This window comes from Drosophila arizonae, chromosome 5 (assembly GCF_054131065.1).
Source record: "Drosophila arizonae isolate 15081-1271.41 chromosome 5, UAZ_ARI_1.0, whole genome shotgun sequence".
Lineage (NCBI taxonomy): Eukaryota > Metazoa > Arthropoda > Insecta > Diptera > Drosophilidae > Drosophila > Drosophila arizonae.
The window spans coordinates 22,447,579-22,464,930 of NC_142925.1; the positions used below are offsets into that span (position 1 = coordinate 22,447,579).

Below are 17,352 nucleotides of genomic sequence, written 5' to 3' on the forward strand. Positions count from 1 at the left end.
ATGATCATTCCCATTTCCAGTGGCAGTCCGCACAACGCCCACAAATGTGGGCGAGCCGCATTTTCCCATCGCCGGGCCATCAATCAAACTCGAGTGCCAGTGCGAGGACTAGAACTGCACTTCACTTCGGCCCAAAACGGGCTGAGGGGGGAGCGCAGGGGCACCCTGAGCGCTTTTGGTTGTTAAAATTGAAGCGGCATCATTTTTCATATCCGCGGCAAACAACTGCCGCAAAAAAGCCAAACAAATAAAAGAAAACACAATATGCAGTCGTATGGAAATCGAGTAGCAGCTAACAGCGGGAGCCACGTTCAGGTCCAACCTGGAGCTCGACCTGGACCTGCAGCTCGAATCTGTTGAGCTCGATGCGAATACGTGATCGCCGTTTGTTGCCTTTCTTTTGTGCGCGCCTCCGAAAAACGCTTTGTTTCTCTCTCTCTCTTTTTATATTTTGCATCAAAACCAAACTAGCAGCTCCCGCTGCCGCCCTCTGCAGTGCGCCCCGCCCGGCGTCCCTCCGGCCAGGTCCACTTGCTTTGTGTGCACAGCGAATGTTTCGATGCGCGCGAATTTGTTGCAATTTCTCATTGTCAGCAACGCGTTCGCCGGTAAAGTTTGATTAAACGCTCCACGGGAATTCACTTTGCTGGCTCTCGTTTCGCGTTTCGTGCTTCGCGTTGCCAGTTTCCAGTTGCTCGGGCGCTTGCTAAATACCCTGTAGCCATTGGAAGTCATTTACAAATACGGCTGAACTGCAGCTGTGGCAATGCAACAGACAGTTGCCTGAATTTGTGTGAAAACCTGAGTCGATCCAGAGCATTTATAGTTTGGAAATTTATTCTCACACTTCTGTTGCGGCCAGACGGTAGAAGAGTTGCACAATATTATTTAAAGTAAAACTCAATTACTTGCTAATATTTCTACACCCATATTTAAGTGAAATTATATGAGCTCTAGTTGGACAATAGAACAAATATTTATATAGACTTAGAAAACAATATTGAATATGAAATAAATATATGACTATACAAATTAATTTTATCTACATATTATCATTTTTATACACTTTTAATGTATTTTATATACCAATTATATATAATAATATACGTTTAAAAATAAAAAAAAATCAATTGAATATTATATAAAGTTATTAATACATTCATATTAATTACATATATCTGTAATATATGTATACATTTTTATACTGCTTCATACATATTTCATATATCGACCAATTATAAATAATAATATACGCTTAAAAATCAATATTGAATATTTATTTAATAACTATACATTTTTAAACATATTTAATATTAATCTAAAATATATATTTATATACCATTTATTTATAATAATAAAAATATTTAATGAATACTAAAGAAGAATATATTTATATAAATTTAATATGATTTACCAATCAATAAAGATTTTTAATAATAAATATATATAAAATTAAACGTTTACTCCCAGAGTATCTGGCATGAGTTCATCCCACTCGCCTATTCGATTGACTTTCTGCTTTTTATTTTTTATGTTTTTGTTTTTGGTTTTTTGTTTTTGTGAAGTGCCGATAGATGGACCCTCTTTGGTCCTTGCCCACCTTTATTTGAATTTGATAAATGGTGGCCGTCGCAGAGCGATATGTTATGCAATTTAAGGATTTGTTTTTGGTTGCGATATTGCAAGTTGGTTAAATGCTAGCACATCGCGGTTATAAATGAACAAGGCTCTTGAAAATCAATTAGAAGGTCCGCCAAGGTGAAAGCACACCTTTCTATCGCAGCTGCCGCCCAAGCGCTCTTTGCGCTCCAATCCAATCTGATTACAGAGGCTGGGCCCAGCCAGCACAGAGCAGCTCCTTGTTTGTCAAGGCCCCGAGGAACGGCAGAGAACAAAGAAGTAGCGCATTAATAGCGCCACAATAACAAGCTATAATAATAATTTTGCTCCAATTAATCAGCGTTAAATCAGCGAACCGACGCGATTCCATTCGATGTCTACCAATCGCCGCCTTTGTTTTGCCGGCCTTTTTGTTATGATTATACGTTGCAGTTGTTGTTGTTGTTGTTGTTGTGGTTGTTGTCGTCGTCGTAGTTGTTGGGACCGTTGTTGAAGCGGATCAATGTCTGGGAACGTCACAGATGCCGCAGTCGATGTCTGCTTCCATTAAGCTTAAATAATATTAAAGCAGAGAGCAAGAGAATTCAATTTACGCAATATTCGATTGCTTAAGAGTTTCATTTATTAAAGGGTATATATATTTTTTTTAATGGATTGCTTTAATGGATATGCATGCATGTATCAAATATAAACGTTTTTATAAATATATATATATATATATATATATATATATATATATATATATATATATATATATATATATATATATATATATATATATATATATATATATATATATATATATTTTTATAATTTCTAATATATTAATTTTTGTATTTTTAAAAATAATTATAAGCTAGATATATATTTTTTACATTATTTTATGTATTTATCATTTTAAATTTTATAAATGTTGCACTTATTTAATTAATTTTTAAAAATTATTATTTATATTTATTTTTTTTTATTATAAATTGTAATATTATATTATTATATTCGCTTATATATATGCTTAAAATTGTTTTTAAATTTAATTTTTGTCAGCATCATCTTTAAGAATAGTTACTAATCGATTACGTTCATACTTACGTCTGGCAAGCATTGCTCTTCTAAGTAATTCTCATTGACTGAAATGAGAGCAGAAGACTTACATGACTAAAATGCAATTTTACTCGTTGCATACTTTCCCTTATTAAATTTCTTTTAGTGCATTATCGAGTCAAACTTCAGTTTTTGCTCTTAAGATACTAAAAGTAGGTAATAAGATAATTGATATGGCAAGCTATGCTAAATCAATTGAATATATGTCTTACTTAAGTACCACTCAAGAGTCAGACAACTGTGAATCACATTTAGCATCGAGAACAATTGACATTTGTGACGTGTGTGAAGTGTTTTTGTTGTGAAGCCTTTGAGTTGTAGATTGTTGTCTTTACCTTTTGTAAGTACTTCAAATTGGCCAGGTTCGATTCCGTTGTTGCCTGATTGTTTTCGATGCTTTTAACAACTGATTTTCAACTTAATTGCTTCGCTGAGGGTCTGGTCTCAACGGCGAATCGCAGCCAACCAACAGCCAACGTCTGCCAGCGAGTCAGGCCGTAGGTAGAGTGAGCCGTAGGTGGTCCCATAACGAGCTAATGAAATGTACGCAGCTACAACTACACTGAGTCAGGAGCTGTCAAAACTGACGACTCCACTTGCCAGCAAGAAAAACAAAAAATACATGCAAATTGCTCGGTAATTGCATAACTTATCATCATCAACTAAAGTGTTTTCGCTTGCTCTTGGGATGATGTATGTGAATGCTAATATAACCAAGAACAACAACAATTGTCTTAAGAAAATAACAGAAAAAGCTGAGAAAAGATTTGCTCTTGTATAATTTTACTGAAATATACATATGTATAATTAGAACTATAACTGTTGATTCAGATTGCAATAATTTGCTTATTTATGCTTGAATTAATTATGATGTTGATCAATATGAATACAATAAATTAATTTGTATAGATTTTAAGGTGTAATTCATATAAAAATGAATTTAGTAACAAATATTATAACTATACTTTTGTTATATAAAAAGCTTTTTAAATACATTCGCGTTCTTATAACTTGTACCCAGCTAAGTCGAAAACATCAGTAATTCATTAGCTGTTGTCCCCCAAAAAATTCGATTAAGCTAAATTGAAAAATTGCACCGACCTGACACGAAATAGTCCCGGTTTTCTACCGTTTTGATAAAAAAATAATTATTATGGCAAAATGAAACTCAAAATGCAAACTCGAAGAAGTTTTTGTCGAAACAACTGAAAATTTTATTTGAGAAAAGCGACGCAGATAAGTTAGTAGTTTTCTTCTATGTAATTCCTTTGCACGATGCAAAGAATAACTAATTTGTTGGTAGAGAACGTTAAAAACATACAAGCATGGCCGTAAGGCAGTACATTTTTACATACATTTAAGTATGACGTACATATATAAATACTTTTATATATTATATATAAGCATGTAATACATATCTTTTCTTATAATAAGGTTAAAGTTCCAGTTATTCGAAAAAGAATTTTTGATAACAATTCGAAAAGTGCTATTCTCTCGGGATATAAAATTATCGGGAATCGAATTTATTTGAATAACCTTTAGAGTTGTCGCAGAGTATGCTCTGCAAGTGTCTGGTGGCAGCCCTAGATAAGCCTATCGATAACCGTGGAAGCTCAGCAGCTTTTATTGAGTTGTCATTGAGCGTGTTGAATATAAAAGTCGATTGGTATCAGCAATTAAGTTCCAGTTTTCAGAACATTTGGATTCCTTTAAGTTTAAAGGGGCGACTCTGGTTGGATTTGCTAATTGACACGTCGTTGGCTGGGTTTGTATTGCGTTTAATTAATGGCGATCATTAAAATTTGCATGCGATTGCGCGAATGTGAATTAATGTCCAGGCCAGTTGACCAGCTGGGCAGAACAGGCTTGGATTATTTTTAGATGTTTAGGGCACAGCGAAATTGCAGCTGGCCTCTACTCTTGGCGGCCTTTTGACGAGCTGAAAACCAGTTGAGCAGCGATGCGGCAACAAACTGAGCAACTGCTGTGACCCTCTGTGTAGGTGTCGTTGTCGTTGTCAGCGCCGGCTGAGCCTCGACTTGTCAATATCGTTTACATCAGCCTCATATTGGACGCCCAACTAGAGAGTGTCAACTCCCGGACAGTCGGCCATCGGCCATCGGCCACCGGCAAGCGACTACAACCCGTTTTGCTGTTAGCCAAAGTCTAAGCACAGTTGGCCCCTTGTCACTGGCCACTTGGCTGTCAGCCAGCGGCGCCTGCGGTTGACACTTTTTCGCGCCGACACGCCCGCTAATCCTCTCATGCATAGCAGCTGGCGGGGTCGAGTGGCCCGGCCACCGAGATGACTTGGCACGTTGAGCAGCGCGACTGAAGCGGAGACAACGCAGACAATGACAGTGACGGACCCAGCTGGTGGCCGAGACCCAATTTGTTGCGCACACACAAAACCTTAGCCATAATAACTGTGTTAGCCCCCAAAGACCCAAAGATATCGTTTACACGCTCACCGCTCTCAAGTGACAAACTCAATAATAGCTTTGTGCGTACGCAGACTTACGTTTATTTATTTACAGCACCTTTATTTTGGCGAACACCTCTTTAAGATGTCCAGTTCCAAGGAAAAGGCAAAGAAAGAGAGGAGGTAAGACTGCGATTAGCCAGAGTAGATTTGTTTCAAAAATTGGTAAGTATTCAAAATGTTTTTCGCGGAATGATGTTAAAGTCACTTTGCCCAAGGATCAGTCAAGTCAAGGCTTGAATAGCTAAACTCTGTTCCGAAAATCAAGTATATATAATAAGTCTAATATGTAACCCAAACCGATAGATATTTCGATCTAATGCTTCGATGCGTTCGATGAATAAGTGTTCTTCGAGATCTATCAAAGTTCTTACTTCGTTTTACTAAATGGAATTCTCTTGATTCTTAAAACTCCTCAGCCCCAAGGCGCCAAGCCATGGCAGTGTCATGGTGGGAGTTTCATTTGATGATGGCATTATCTTGGCCGTCAATTCAGTGAACAATCTGATTTACTATTTGGATGATCAAATCTAGTAAGCCCATCTTAATCTATAATATCTGCTATCCATCTAATGTTACTCATCGATACATTTTAGCTGCTGCGCAAATAGCGCCGGATACGATCGCGAAATGTTGGTAGATGCGTCCAGCAAGCTGGAAAGTTCGCGCGCGAGTAATTCGCGCATTTTGGTGTCTCAAGTGGTGGAACTGATTTCAAGGCTGTCCGACAAGGCCAACCCCACGGAGCTGCTTCTGGCTGGCGAGGATGTGACAGGCCTGTACCTAGTAACAATGGCAGCCTCACAGCCCATTTCGCTGGTAAATTTTGCGGCAATGGGCGACGGAGCTACTGGGCAGACTGGACCCGCCGAATATCTGAAAAACCACTGGCAACCGGCCATGAGCCTTAAGCAGGCGGAAGCTCTGGCCCGCCATACTGTGACCTTGGGTGGTGGGCAAAGATTGTGCGCCGATGTGTGCATCGTATTCAAGCGACCGCCAGCTCCACTCCGAATGGAGCGCCTAACCTCTCTGAGGTACCATAATCAAAAGAAGAGATAATTTAGCTATCCATTCGGTTTGACTGATTTGCTGTTAATTCTTAAATGTTTATCTTGCAGCATAAATAAATGAATCGCTGATGCTCAGCTGGCTACAAATAATTAACCACATTTCTCAGCGTTTGAGCTGGGGCAGCCAGGAATAGATTATCTCCCTAGCTGTAGCTGTAGCTGTAGCTGTAGCAAACGTCCTGCTCACGTCTCTCTGGGCCAGATGACTATCGCAATCGCAGGTCTCTGATGCTGCTGCTGCTGCTGCAGGTAAATGCAGAGTAAGCACAAATGATTTATGCGCCCGGGCAGCATATAATTAATAATGATTAAAAGCTGGCGCCCATCAACAGCCCCAGATGGACAACATGGTCATAAGCAACTCGATTCCTTGGGCTCCACGACTAATCGCCACAGACGGACTTTCCTACGAAATGAAAAGTGGCCGAGTCAAGATCAAAATCCACTCTCAGGCGCCCAGCGGACGACCCGCTGTGTCTGGATTAACTTGGAATTTATATACATATATATAAATGTATATATATGCGTATGGCATTTGAATGTTCCATATTGGGCCACGAGTTCACGATTCATTGCCTGGATGCCTGTTTGGCCTGTACGGTGAGCCCGCTTGGGTGCTGTGCGTGACCAGGTTTCATTTTCATTAGCCTCGTTACGTCTCGTGGGGCTGTGGCGCTCGGTGTGTGGTCCGACAGCACCTGGGTGGCATTATGTTGTCAGCCTCTTGATATTTACTGCAGCAAAACTTACTAATTGATTTTTGCCCAACAAGTTGTGCTGGATGGAGCGAGAGGTAGAGTGAGAGAGAGAGAGATATCTCCCTGTTTTTTGTGCGGTGTCATAATGGCAATTATTTTAATTACATATTATCACTAACCAGAGAACACATAGACTAGACAACTAGTGGAAAGCTTTTTGCACGCTTTTTTTGAGGCTTTAGCTTTTTCTCTGGTTAGTGATATTATTTAGTTGAACACGCCAAGCATATTTATAAAATTCATATTTGATTTAGTTGGTCTCATCGGGCTTCTGATAGTGGCGATACCCTCCACATATGCTCGTGAGCATAATCCTTGCTGTAGTCTCCAATGTCCTTCAGCACGAATTATGAATTGTAGATCTGTCAGCGTGTAATATTAATGTTTCTCGAATGCCTGAAAGGGCGCCATTCTTGCGTCTTGCCTTGCCATAATCTTTCTGTAAGGGTGCTCAAATTGAATGGCCATGGATGTGTAAACCTGAAGGCAAATATTGTGAGCATGATTGCTGAGCTTGTAGTTCTTCACAATGTTGTTGCGCGTTTGCACCACGCCCCGCAGCCTACAAGAAGTGCCAACCCATGTACAATGCGCCATATCCGAAGATGAAGCTGCATTATATCACTGACCAGCGAATATATTCAAAAATTGCAGTATGGGCTGCCCACCCCTTCATAGAGGGCATCATCTAGGGTTACCGACCCTTTAGTGAGTGATAATTAGACTGACCTTGAACGGGTACTAGCCGAAGGGCCGATCTGGCCACAGCATGAAATTTATCCCTCACTCGGCCAAGACACTTTACTTTGGGCACGTCCTTTTCTTCATGAATATCTTGGTACACATTAAAGAGCTTTAGGAAAAAATTTAGAAAAATAAAGTAAATCACATCCCAGAACTGAAAGCGACAATTATTTAATTGATATTAATACATTATATATGCATAAATTATTCAGAAGATTCTTTTTAACATAGCGCCGTAAGTGCGACAGTTCTGAGATCGAACCAGTTCTTTTGACACTCGATAACGACAGTTCGCATGTGCAGCTCTGGAAAGTGTACGTTGGCTCTTCAGCAATCGACAATCTAAAGTTCACGTGGTTGATTTCAAGCCAAATATCTTGTCAAAGCTTCTATATATTGGGCAAATAAATTAGCATCAGCATCAAAATGGGAAAACGAAAGACTAAAGCTCAATCGGTAACTTTTTAAACTCTTTGCATATTTAAACATGAACTAAATGTGAATAAACAATATTGATTTAGCGACCCGCCGGAAAGGTAGCTCTTGCAAAGGGAATGCAACGTAAGTTTAATATATTTATATATAGTTTATATGCATAAATTGTACATTTGTGTATGTTACAAATCTCCATATAAATATGTATTTCCATATTTTGCATCACGACAGCGATTCTCCCCTCAGTAGCTGCTGCTGCTGCAACCCCTCCTATTGCTCCAGAGGCACCAACCGAGCCTCCTGCACGGCGTCCACGTGTAAGTTTACGCATCCTTGTCAATTCGTTCCTTGCAAACTGTTGCCTCTTATTGCAGGGACGTCCACATAAAAGACCGTTGGGCGCAGCTCCGAGGGATGATAGTGTTGTAAACACTAACGCGGTACTGCACAACAATCCCCAATCCACGATCAGTGATGGCGGTGCTCAGTCTCCACGTGTAAGCTTTCGCTTCGTTTTGATTAGTTCCTTGCCAAGTATTGCCTCTTGTAGGGACGGCTTCGTAACAGACCGTTGGGTGCTGCTCCGGCGTCCAAGAGGGATGATAGTGTTGTAAACACTAATGCGGTACTGCTGGCCTCCTTGCAGGAGCACAGCAATCCTCAGGCCACGATCAATGATGGCGTTGCACCGTGTCCACGTGTAAGCTTTCACTTTTGCTTTGGTTAGTTCCTCGCCAACTAATGCTTATTATTGCAGGGACGTCCTCGTAAAAGACCGTTGGGTGCTGCTCCGGCGGCCCAGAGGGATGATAGTGTTGTAAGCACTAATGCGGTACGGGTGGCCTCCTTGCAGGAGCACCACGAGCCCCTGGCCACGATCAGTGATGGCGTTGCAAAGCGTCCACGTGTATGTTTTCGCCTTATTGTCAATACGTCCCTCGCTAACTATTGTCTCTTGTTTCAGGGACGTCCTCGTAAAAGACCGTTGGGCGCTGCTCCGTCGGCCCAGAGGGATGATAGTGCTGTAAACACTAATGCGGTACTGCACAACAATCCCCAAGCCACGATCAGTGATGGCGGTGCACAGTCTCCACGTGTAAGCTTTCGCTTTCGTTTTGATTAGTTCCTCGCCAACTGTTGCCATTTGTTACAGGGACGCCTTCGTAAAAGACCGTTAGGTCCTGCACCGGCGTCCAAGAGAGATGATAGTGTTGTAAACACTAATGTGGTACAGGTGGCCTCCTTACAGGAGCATAACAATCCCCAGGCCACGATCAATGATGGCGTTGCACAGCGTCCACGTGTAGGCTTTGGATTTCGTTTTGGTTAGTTCCTCGCCAACTTTTGCTTATTGTTGCAGGGACGTCCTCGTAAAAGGCCGTTGGGTGCTGCTCCGGCGTCCAGGAGGGAGGATAGTCTTGTCAACACTCATAAGGCTGCCGAGGCACTGCTGCGCTCTTTAAAGGACAGCAACCATCCCCAGGCCATGATCAATAATGGCTTTGCTCGTGGCCTCAAGCCAGATGTGATCCTCGCCGGGTTTATGTACGAAAAAAATCTGATGCTTGCGATGAAATTTAAAAACCGCAAGATGCCCGAGTTGGTGACCCCAAAGGAACTTAAGCTACGTGACCCAACCATGCTTATAAATTTTTATATAGACCATTTTTATTATCCCCACCACGATATACCTAAGAAGCCAATGTAATTATTATTTTAACCTTTACTTAATTATTGAGATAACCAATTATATACTGATTAGGCATGTAATGCCAAAACTGAAACAACTTCACTGCTTTGACGCCATCTTGAGAACCTCTAACAAAGCAGGGAATTCATAGCACTCATACAATCACAATTGTATGCCTGGAATGCACGTACTTGGAGTCTTTGTGTGTTTGCAGAGAAATATGCATGTGTGCACAGACATATAAAATGTATGGATGAGTTTGTAGGTTGCTACCACGTGCATTACCAAAAGTTTCGGTTCACTTAACGGATTTTAATGAAACTTCTCGCATTTGATATGCTAATACATATACATATGCACATCAAATTGAATATTTGCCAACTCATATTTATCAATTGCTATATTTGCAATTGACATTCATTTGAGAAGCTGGCATCAAAGAGAAGTTTGTGGAAGCATCAGCATCAAAATTATTCAGCAAATTATCCATTTCTGTTTGCTCTCTACGGGCAAGCACTTTTAGGGCAGGATTTGCAGCACTACTATGGATTCCCGTTCTCGCATATTCTCTTCTATTTTGGAATACGATTCCAATAAGGCTAGCTACTGTAGAGGATAGCTGCTGATGTCTAAATACTGGATTATTACGTTGATTTTAGAAAACTAAATGTTATCTTGGGAGAGTCTAGCTTTGGGCACTCCCTTTGAATGCTTGACTGGAAACTGCAGCCTCCTTAGGTAGTCTCAACTTACTTTGCCTTCTGCCTGCTACATATATTTTAAGGAATCTATTATACGCTGATTCCCTATTTAGAATGGGTTCAGGATATGATAGGAAGTTGGGACTGCCCACCTAGCAGAGAAACTGGAAAATCGGGATTTATAGCGCTTAACTGCAATATTTACATGAATGTACCATACAACGGCCAGAAAACTATATTAAGCTGGAAATAATTGATCTATTAAAATACATACATATGTATGTATTTATTTTTTCATCCAGCTTAGCTCCGTTTCTGATTTAGTTTATGTGTGTTGGCAATGCCATAAAAAAGCCAGTAGCACTATTCGATAATTCACTAGAATTGCATACATATATAAAGTATGGAAACACTTGGATTGCACCAGAACTACATAATCAATTAATTAGTTAATAATATAATAATAATTGAAATGCTCAAATTATATTCTTGATATGTACGTATGAAAATACATATGTATGTATATCTACCGAAATGCTCATCTGGGGCTCATCCACAATAAGCATATTTCTTGTGTAAGCCACAGGTGTCTTTTGGGCACCTTGCGTTCATCATGGGAGTATTTGCTTTGAGCATACAGATTTGCAAAGTTAACGTCGCATTAAGGCTACAATCACACTCTGGTTCACATATAAATTCAACTCGTGGCCAAATGCAATTCTCGTACTCTCATATATTCAGCAGCATTCGCGACTTTTCGCAAGGAGAGGCCACTACAACTACTACTGCAACAGCAGTAACAGCAGCAACAGAAGGAGGAGGAGGAGCAGGAGCAGGCGCAGCCGCAGCCGCAACAGCTCGAACGATGGAGCAGATAAATTTTCATGTTGTCACACCTGCGTCGTCGTTGCATGCACATAAATATAGATGGCTGTGTGTATGGGTGTGTGTGTGCGAATCGAGCCGCCAAAAGGTGGCATTGCAACCATTTCAGTCGAAATAAGATATCAAGGGAGAGGCATTCAGTTCGCACCCAGCTTGCCCAAAGAGGTGTAAAAAATTGAAAGCGAAATATTATTAAAATGCCGCATTGTTGGATGCTGCGATGCTCCTGCTGCCTGTTTCTTGGAAGTTGCATCACTCTCTTGTCTCGTTCTCACTCTCCCTCTCTCTCTCTCTCTCTGTCTGTCTGTCTGTCTGTGTCGCTGTGTGCATCTTTATTTATGGCGAATATTTGATTTGCGAATTTTCGTTTCTGGCACTCGTGTCTCGTGCTTCTGCTGGCTGGCATTGACAGTTTGACTGTGCGGCTCCGCCGGGCAGTCGAGGAGAACCTGGCTGCATAAATATTTGCTTATTTATGCACCAAAGTCAACACTCTCCGTACACAATGCACTCACACTGTGCGTATTCGAGTGCAAGCGGAATGCGGTTGAACATTTCTTCGTTTTTTCGGCTGTGCCCAAGCAACAGGTACGAAAATAAACTCACATTGCAAATAAATAACTCAGCGAATGATTAAAGGCTCTAGATAAGTGTGGCCTGAGCGACACAGATGTGATTTTAAGATAAGGAAACACATTGCACTAAGTGCTGCCAATATATGTGGATTATCAAAATTACACATACGCACCGTTGCGAAATGTTTGTTTTAGCTGTTTCATAATACATTTTCGTAAACAGCACATATTCAGGCGTAAAGTATTTCTGAGTACTAAATGATTGACCAAAGATTAAAGCGCAGTTAAAAAAAATTTATTCAACTTTTTTCATGTGCAATTGACTGTTGAATACTCTGACTCGACAGTTCTGATTTGAAAGATATATTAACATTGAATGTTCCTTGGCGATTTTTTATAACAATAATTTTTTTTTAAATTAAATACATATAACAAAATATACAAAAAAATATAATATATAAAAAATAAAAAATTAAAGTAAAAAAGAAAATGAAATATAACAGAATATAAATCATAATAATAAAATATATTATAGAAATACAAAAATAAAATTAAATATAACAAAATATAAATCATAATAATAAAAATTGTGGAAATATAAGAAACCTTTACTTATCAAATAAGCCAATATCCTTCGTAGCACCAATTTCACTGGAGCGAAATTTGTAAATATAAATCAATATACCCTATAGGATTTATATATAAATATGTACAGCAGTATAAATATGAAACAAATTTCCTGTCTTTCTTTTCTTTACTTTCAGAATTTATTGTCATAATTTTTTAATCATTCTGCTCAAGTGGCCCCCACTCATTGTCAGCTCTGTTGTTGTTGTAGTTGTTGTTGTTTGAATGCCAACTCCTCATGCATTGTCCAATGGAAATTAAAAATTGTTCACATCGCCTCGGCAGTTTATTATATGGCGCTGTGGTCTGTGGTCTGGCTTCGAGCTGAAGTTGGAGTTGGAGTTGTTGTTGGAGCTGGAGCTGGAGACCCGTGTCCGGTTCTCTTAACTGCCCAATCATAATTCACTGCGCAGCCAGCCATCCAGCCAGTTCATATGGTGCATAAGGATAATCGCGCGCATCCTTTCGGCTCTCAACCGCTCGCCTCTGCGTCTGGGGGTAATAATTTAAAAAATTGCTCTATTATTTATTTGAGCATATGTCAATGAAATTTATTTATTTATTCACAGCAGCAACAATAAACAAAATGCCTGTGAAGTCAGCGTGCTGTTAATGAGCAGCATGATGGCTGGATGCATGCGCCAGGAGGCGGCGGCGTAGGGCATGGTCCGCACGGTCCTGGGGCAGACGCTGTTGACGTTAATTGACCGCAACCATTTTTTGCTGCTGCCACTGCTGCTGCTGCAGCGTGCAGTAAATTTTAATGAAATTGCTGCCGTGCAGTGGTTGTTGTTGTTACTGTTGTTGTTGTTATAGAGGCGTGGCCTGGACATTGCTACACTTGCAACTGCATCTGCATCTGCAGCAGCAACAGCAGCAGCATCGGCTCAAAGTGCTGATGACACGCCTGTCAGCGACACTTTGCGCCGCTTGTTGCATGAAAACATAAAAAAAAAAAAACAAAAATAAAATAAAATAAAATAAAATGAAATTAAATAATACAGAAAAACAAAATGAAAACGAAATATAAAATCACGCAAATTGCCGAGGCTTAATTTGCGATGCCCTGACAAGGGATAAGCGGCCAATGCTGCCCTTGTGGTTGTTTTTGCTGGTGTTGCTGTTGTTGGCGATCGTGTTTAATGTTTTTCTTGCTCGCTGGCCATTTTTGATGTCGCTGCATTTATAAATTAATTAAAAATAAATTACTTTATGTTGCATGTCGCATTTCATTAAGCTTAGCAAGCGACGAGCATTGCCGAGCAATACGTATTTTATATTACAACAAAATGCGCTGCATGTCGAGTGTGAAGCAATTGTTGGAGCTAATTGGGTATGGCTTATATATCATATATGAGAGATTTATAATATACCATATAAAAAACATTTCTTGTTGTTTCTTCGGCCAGCAAACCCAAATGAAACACACCAAAATATTTCCCTTTGCATTCATTACATACAAGATTCGCATCTCGAAGCTGAGCAATGATGAGCTGATGTCTCCCGTTCTCTAGATCAAGATCCAGTTCTGCTTAATACTGAATTATTTAAAAGTCTAAAACTGTTACTAAACATACAGGTGGAAATTCTAGAGCAAACTTTTCTAGCCCATAAAAGTTTACCATAAACTCGCACACAACCTTGTTCCATTCAACTCTGGGATCCATTCATACAGGCTCGATTATCAAACTTATATGGGATTTTAATTTCAGTTTGTTGCACGCGCTTGATTTATTGTTCTTGCTTATTCTGCTATTATTTCAATATGTTTCTGCAAGCATTAGTGCACAAAATGTGCAATTTCTCTACCAAGGGCTTCCATTTCTTGCCTGCTGAGCGAGGACTGTAACAAAGTCACGAAAAGGCTTACTCATACTCATGCAAAATTTTAACATTTTCATTATTATTTGTGAGAAAGGTATAAGAGCTTTGATGCACATTAAAAATACTTTTCTGCATCGAGCTTGAACATACATTTACAACGCACACACATTAAGAAATCTGAGCAGAAATGCGTGTGTGCGAAACTCTGTTGAAATTACAAAATCCCAAAGATTTAAGTAGCTCGTGCTTTAATCTTTTTTACGTAGAAATCGTTATACGTTCAAATGCCAGTGTAGGCTATATTTAAATAAATATATATAAATATGTAATACATATGTATATAATGGATATATAATTCATTTTAGTTATTTTATTTATGTAACATTCAGAAAGAGGTGTAACAGATCCTTGCCCTTCTGAGCCTTATTCTTCTGTTTTACAGTTATAAATTCATGGCATGCAGATTAAATTTGTTTCCAATCATAGTTTTAGTTGTCCAGTTTCAATAAAATCGGTTATTATTAAATTTTAATTACTAAATTATAATTATTACGTTTTTGTATCCAGACTAATAATTTGAATTATTAATAATTTTAATTTAAATCTTGTGATATATATAAATATATACAATATATAATAATTTAATTAACTTACTTATTGGTCTATTTTATTATTTTAAATGCAATCAGGATCAGGAAGAGTTACTTCCTAAGTTTGAGGTTAAGAAATTAAATCAAACTGTATTTTATGGCTGATTAATTGTACTTTAAAATTAATTTTGGCTATATATATTTAAATTTGTGACACAACTGAAAAGCATAGTGCAGATTTAGTTACAATACAAGTCCTTTAATTCTTAGTAATTTAGGCTCCTTTTGTGCGTAAAGGGAAATTGAATAATCTATCATAAATAGGTCAAAAGCTTGGCAGCTAACCCAATTGCAATCAAAAGCGAGAAACCTTGATTTAGGATCCAACACATGAAATTGATTCATGCCTCGGATTGAAAAGAATTTAATTAAGCACGCAAGCCGAAGTGAAGTGAAGTGAAGTCTTCTGCAATTTGCCTAAAACTAACAAACTAAGTTAGTTAGACAGACAGACGGAGGGAGGGGAGAGTAGAGAGCAGAGAGGAGCGGGAGAGATTTGGCAGTTGCCGCTGGCTAATTCCGAATTTAATTTGAATGACTTGCTAGTATGTGGGCTGGTTGGGGCGGGGCCAGGCAGAGCTGCTGTTGACCTGACCCCAAAGATTGCACAGCAAACAGAACTTATGAAACCACATAGGAGGGGCGGAGGGGCGTGTCGGTTTGGTTAAGTGGCAAAACAACAAAGGCTCTTGAAGTACGGACTTGAACCCAAACTGGAAAAGGAAATTACAGACACTCTGGACGTTTGGTTCGCAACAAAACCGCAAATTAGTTGGCTGCCTCAACGGGCCACAGATGGCACAGCAGCAACAATGAGAAGAGCCATAACAAACAACATGCGAGCTGCCAGTTACCAGTTGCCCCCAATGTCAAGCGCATCCACATCCACATCCACATCCACAGCCCAAAACCAAAGCGAGAGACAAAATAAATAAGAAAATATTGTTCGAGCTGCCATCGCCGGAGGCGTCTTTCCAGGAAACCCAACAAGAGCCAAGAGCCAAGAACAACAGCAACAGCCACAGCAGCAGCAGCAGCAGCAGCCGCATCGGCAGCATCATCGTCAGCATCTTCACCCTTCATGACTGGGCTTCCTTCGTCTGGCTGCTCTGCTGCTGCAGTCTGTTATCAGCTCCCGCTGCTCGTGTCCCACTTCAACGAAATATACAAAAATTGACGCGCGCGTCGCTCCAAATCGCCGTCAACGTTGTCATCGTCGTCTCGCGTATCGACTCCATCTGCAACTGCAGCAGCATCTGCATCTCCATCGGCATCGGCATCTCGTCCATGCGTACTTGTATGTGCACTTAGATGCCATCGTCAGATAAGCTCACGCAGCCAGGCCGAGTGGTTGCGACTTGAGCTGGGCCGCTCCACACTCCACTCTCCACACTCCATGCTCCACGCGTTCGCCTTTGTTCATAAATTATAATTTTATGATCACGAACATATTCGTGGAATATGTTGGCGTATGGCCTCGTCCCTTGGCTCCGCTCCATTGTCGCCATCGTCTGCGCGCTAAATATTAAAGTGTCTGCGCGAGAGACTGCGAAATTGGCTTCGCTCTGCCGTCCCGGGGCAGTGTCATCGTTTGTGTTTACACTAATTGAAGAACTCGAACGTGGACACTCGCTCCGACTCACTTCGTCACAGCCATGGACAGTTTAACAGCTCCCTATCTCTCTCTCTCTCACTCAGTGCTATCTCAATGTCAGGCGGCTTCCGTGGCCCATGGCGCAGACGCAGTTCTTAGCTCTAAGTTCTCAGTTCCCAGTTCCCAGTTCCCAGTTGACTCGCCTGGTTAATCGTAAAAACTCTCTAGCCTAGGCTGGAAATTAGTTTGTTTAAGTTTTCGCCGACTGAGCAGCAATGGCAAACGATGGGTCTCGCGCCTTTATTGAGGCTCGTAAATCAATTAGCTCGCACCGACAGCTGAACTTCAAATATTGCATTATTTATGCCTTTTAATTAGCATACTCGAAGACTTCACACCCAGTTTTAGCGCACGCAATTAAATTCGAAGATTTTTCAAATGGAGATTCCAAACTCAAAGTGTTTGCCGCATCGCACTCAACGGAACGAGGGCGAGTTTGGCCGGAGTAGCGCACAAATTCGGACTGTTTTTATGCCCTGAATTCCCATTTACAATGGGCACAGCGTATAATGGTTTTCTTAAAAGGAAGGAAG

The 17,352-nt window shown here is 40.2% G+C and overlaps 2 protein-coding genes across 2 annotated transcripts; both read left to right on the plus strand.

Moving 5' to 3' along the window:
* Positions 1-4,324: 4,324 nt before the first annotated feature.
* Positions 4,325-6,375, plus strand: yip3 (yippee interacting protein 3). Its single transcript, XM_018009572.2, has 4 exons — positions 4,325-4,486; positions 5,259-5,326; positions 5,623-5,736; positions 5,800-6,375. Exons 2-4 carry the CDS (start codon positions 5,289-5,291, stop codon positions 6,263-6,265), a joined length of 618 nt encoding a protein of 205 aa, XP_017865061.1. The 5' UTR covers positions 4,325-4,486; positions 5,259-5,288; the 3' UTR covers positions 6,266-6,375.
* A 1,633-nt stretch (positions 6,376-8,008) lies between these two features.
* HP1Lcsd (Heterochromatin Protein 1L chromoshadow domain) lies at positions 8,009-9,994 on the plus strand. Its single transcript, XM_018009260.2, has 9 exons — positions 8,009-8,234; positions 8,300-8,339; positions 8,445-8,530; positions 8,588-8,710; positions 8,764-8,913; positions 8,971-9,120; positions 9,178-9,309; positions 9,367-9,516; positions 9,574-9,994. The coding sequence occupies exons 1-9, from the start codon at positions 8,205-8,207 to the stop codon at positions 9,919-9,921; spliced, it is 1,209 nt and encodes a 402-aa protein (XP_017864749.1). The 5' UTR covers positions 8,009-8,204; the 3' UTR covers positions 9,922-9,994.
* The last annotated feature ends 7,358 nt before the right edge of the window (positions 9,995-17,352 follow it).

What these genes read in the sequence shown, in the direction of transcription:
- HP1Lcsd (XM_018009260.2), top strand. Translation starts at nt 8,205, where the DNA reads ATGGGAAAACGAAAGACTAAAGCTCAATCG. An exon ending in GAAAGACTAAAGCTCAATCG is followed by an intron (nt 8,235 to 8,299) that starts GTAACTTTTTAA and finishes ATATTGATTTAG; the next exon opens with CGACCCGCCGGAAAGGTAGC. An exon ending in GCGGTGCTCAGTCTCCACGT is followed by an intron (nt 8,711 to 8,763) that starts GTAAGCTTTCGC and finishes TGCCTCTTGTAG; the next exon opens with GGACGGCTTCGTAACAGACC.
- yip3 (XM_018009572.2), top strand. Translation starts at nt 5,289, where the DNA reads ATGTCCAGTTCCAAGGAAAAGGCAAAGAAAGAGAGGAG. An exon ending in AAGGCAAAGAAAGAGAGGAG is followed by an intron (nt 5,327 to 5,622) that starts GTAAGACTGCGA and finishes AAAACTCCTCAG; the next exon opens with CCCCAAGGCGCCAAGCCATG. An exon ending in TATTTGGATGATCAAATCTA is followed by an intron (nt 5,737 to 5,799) that starts GTAAGCCCATCT and finishes GATACATTTTAG; the next exon opens with CTGCTGCGCAAATAGCGCCG.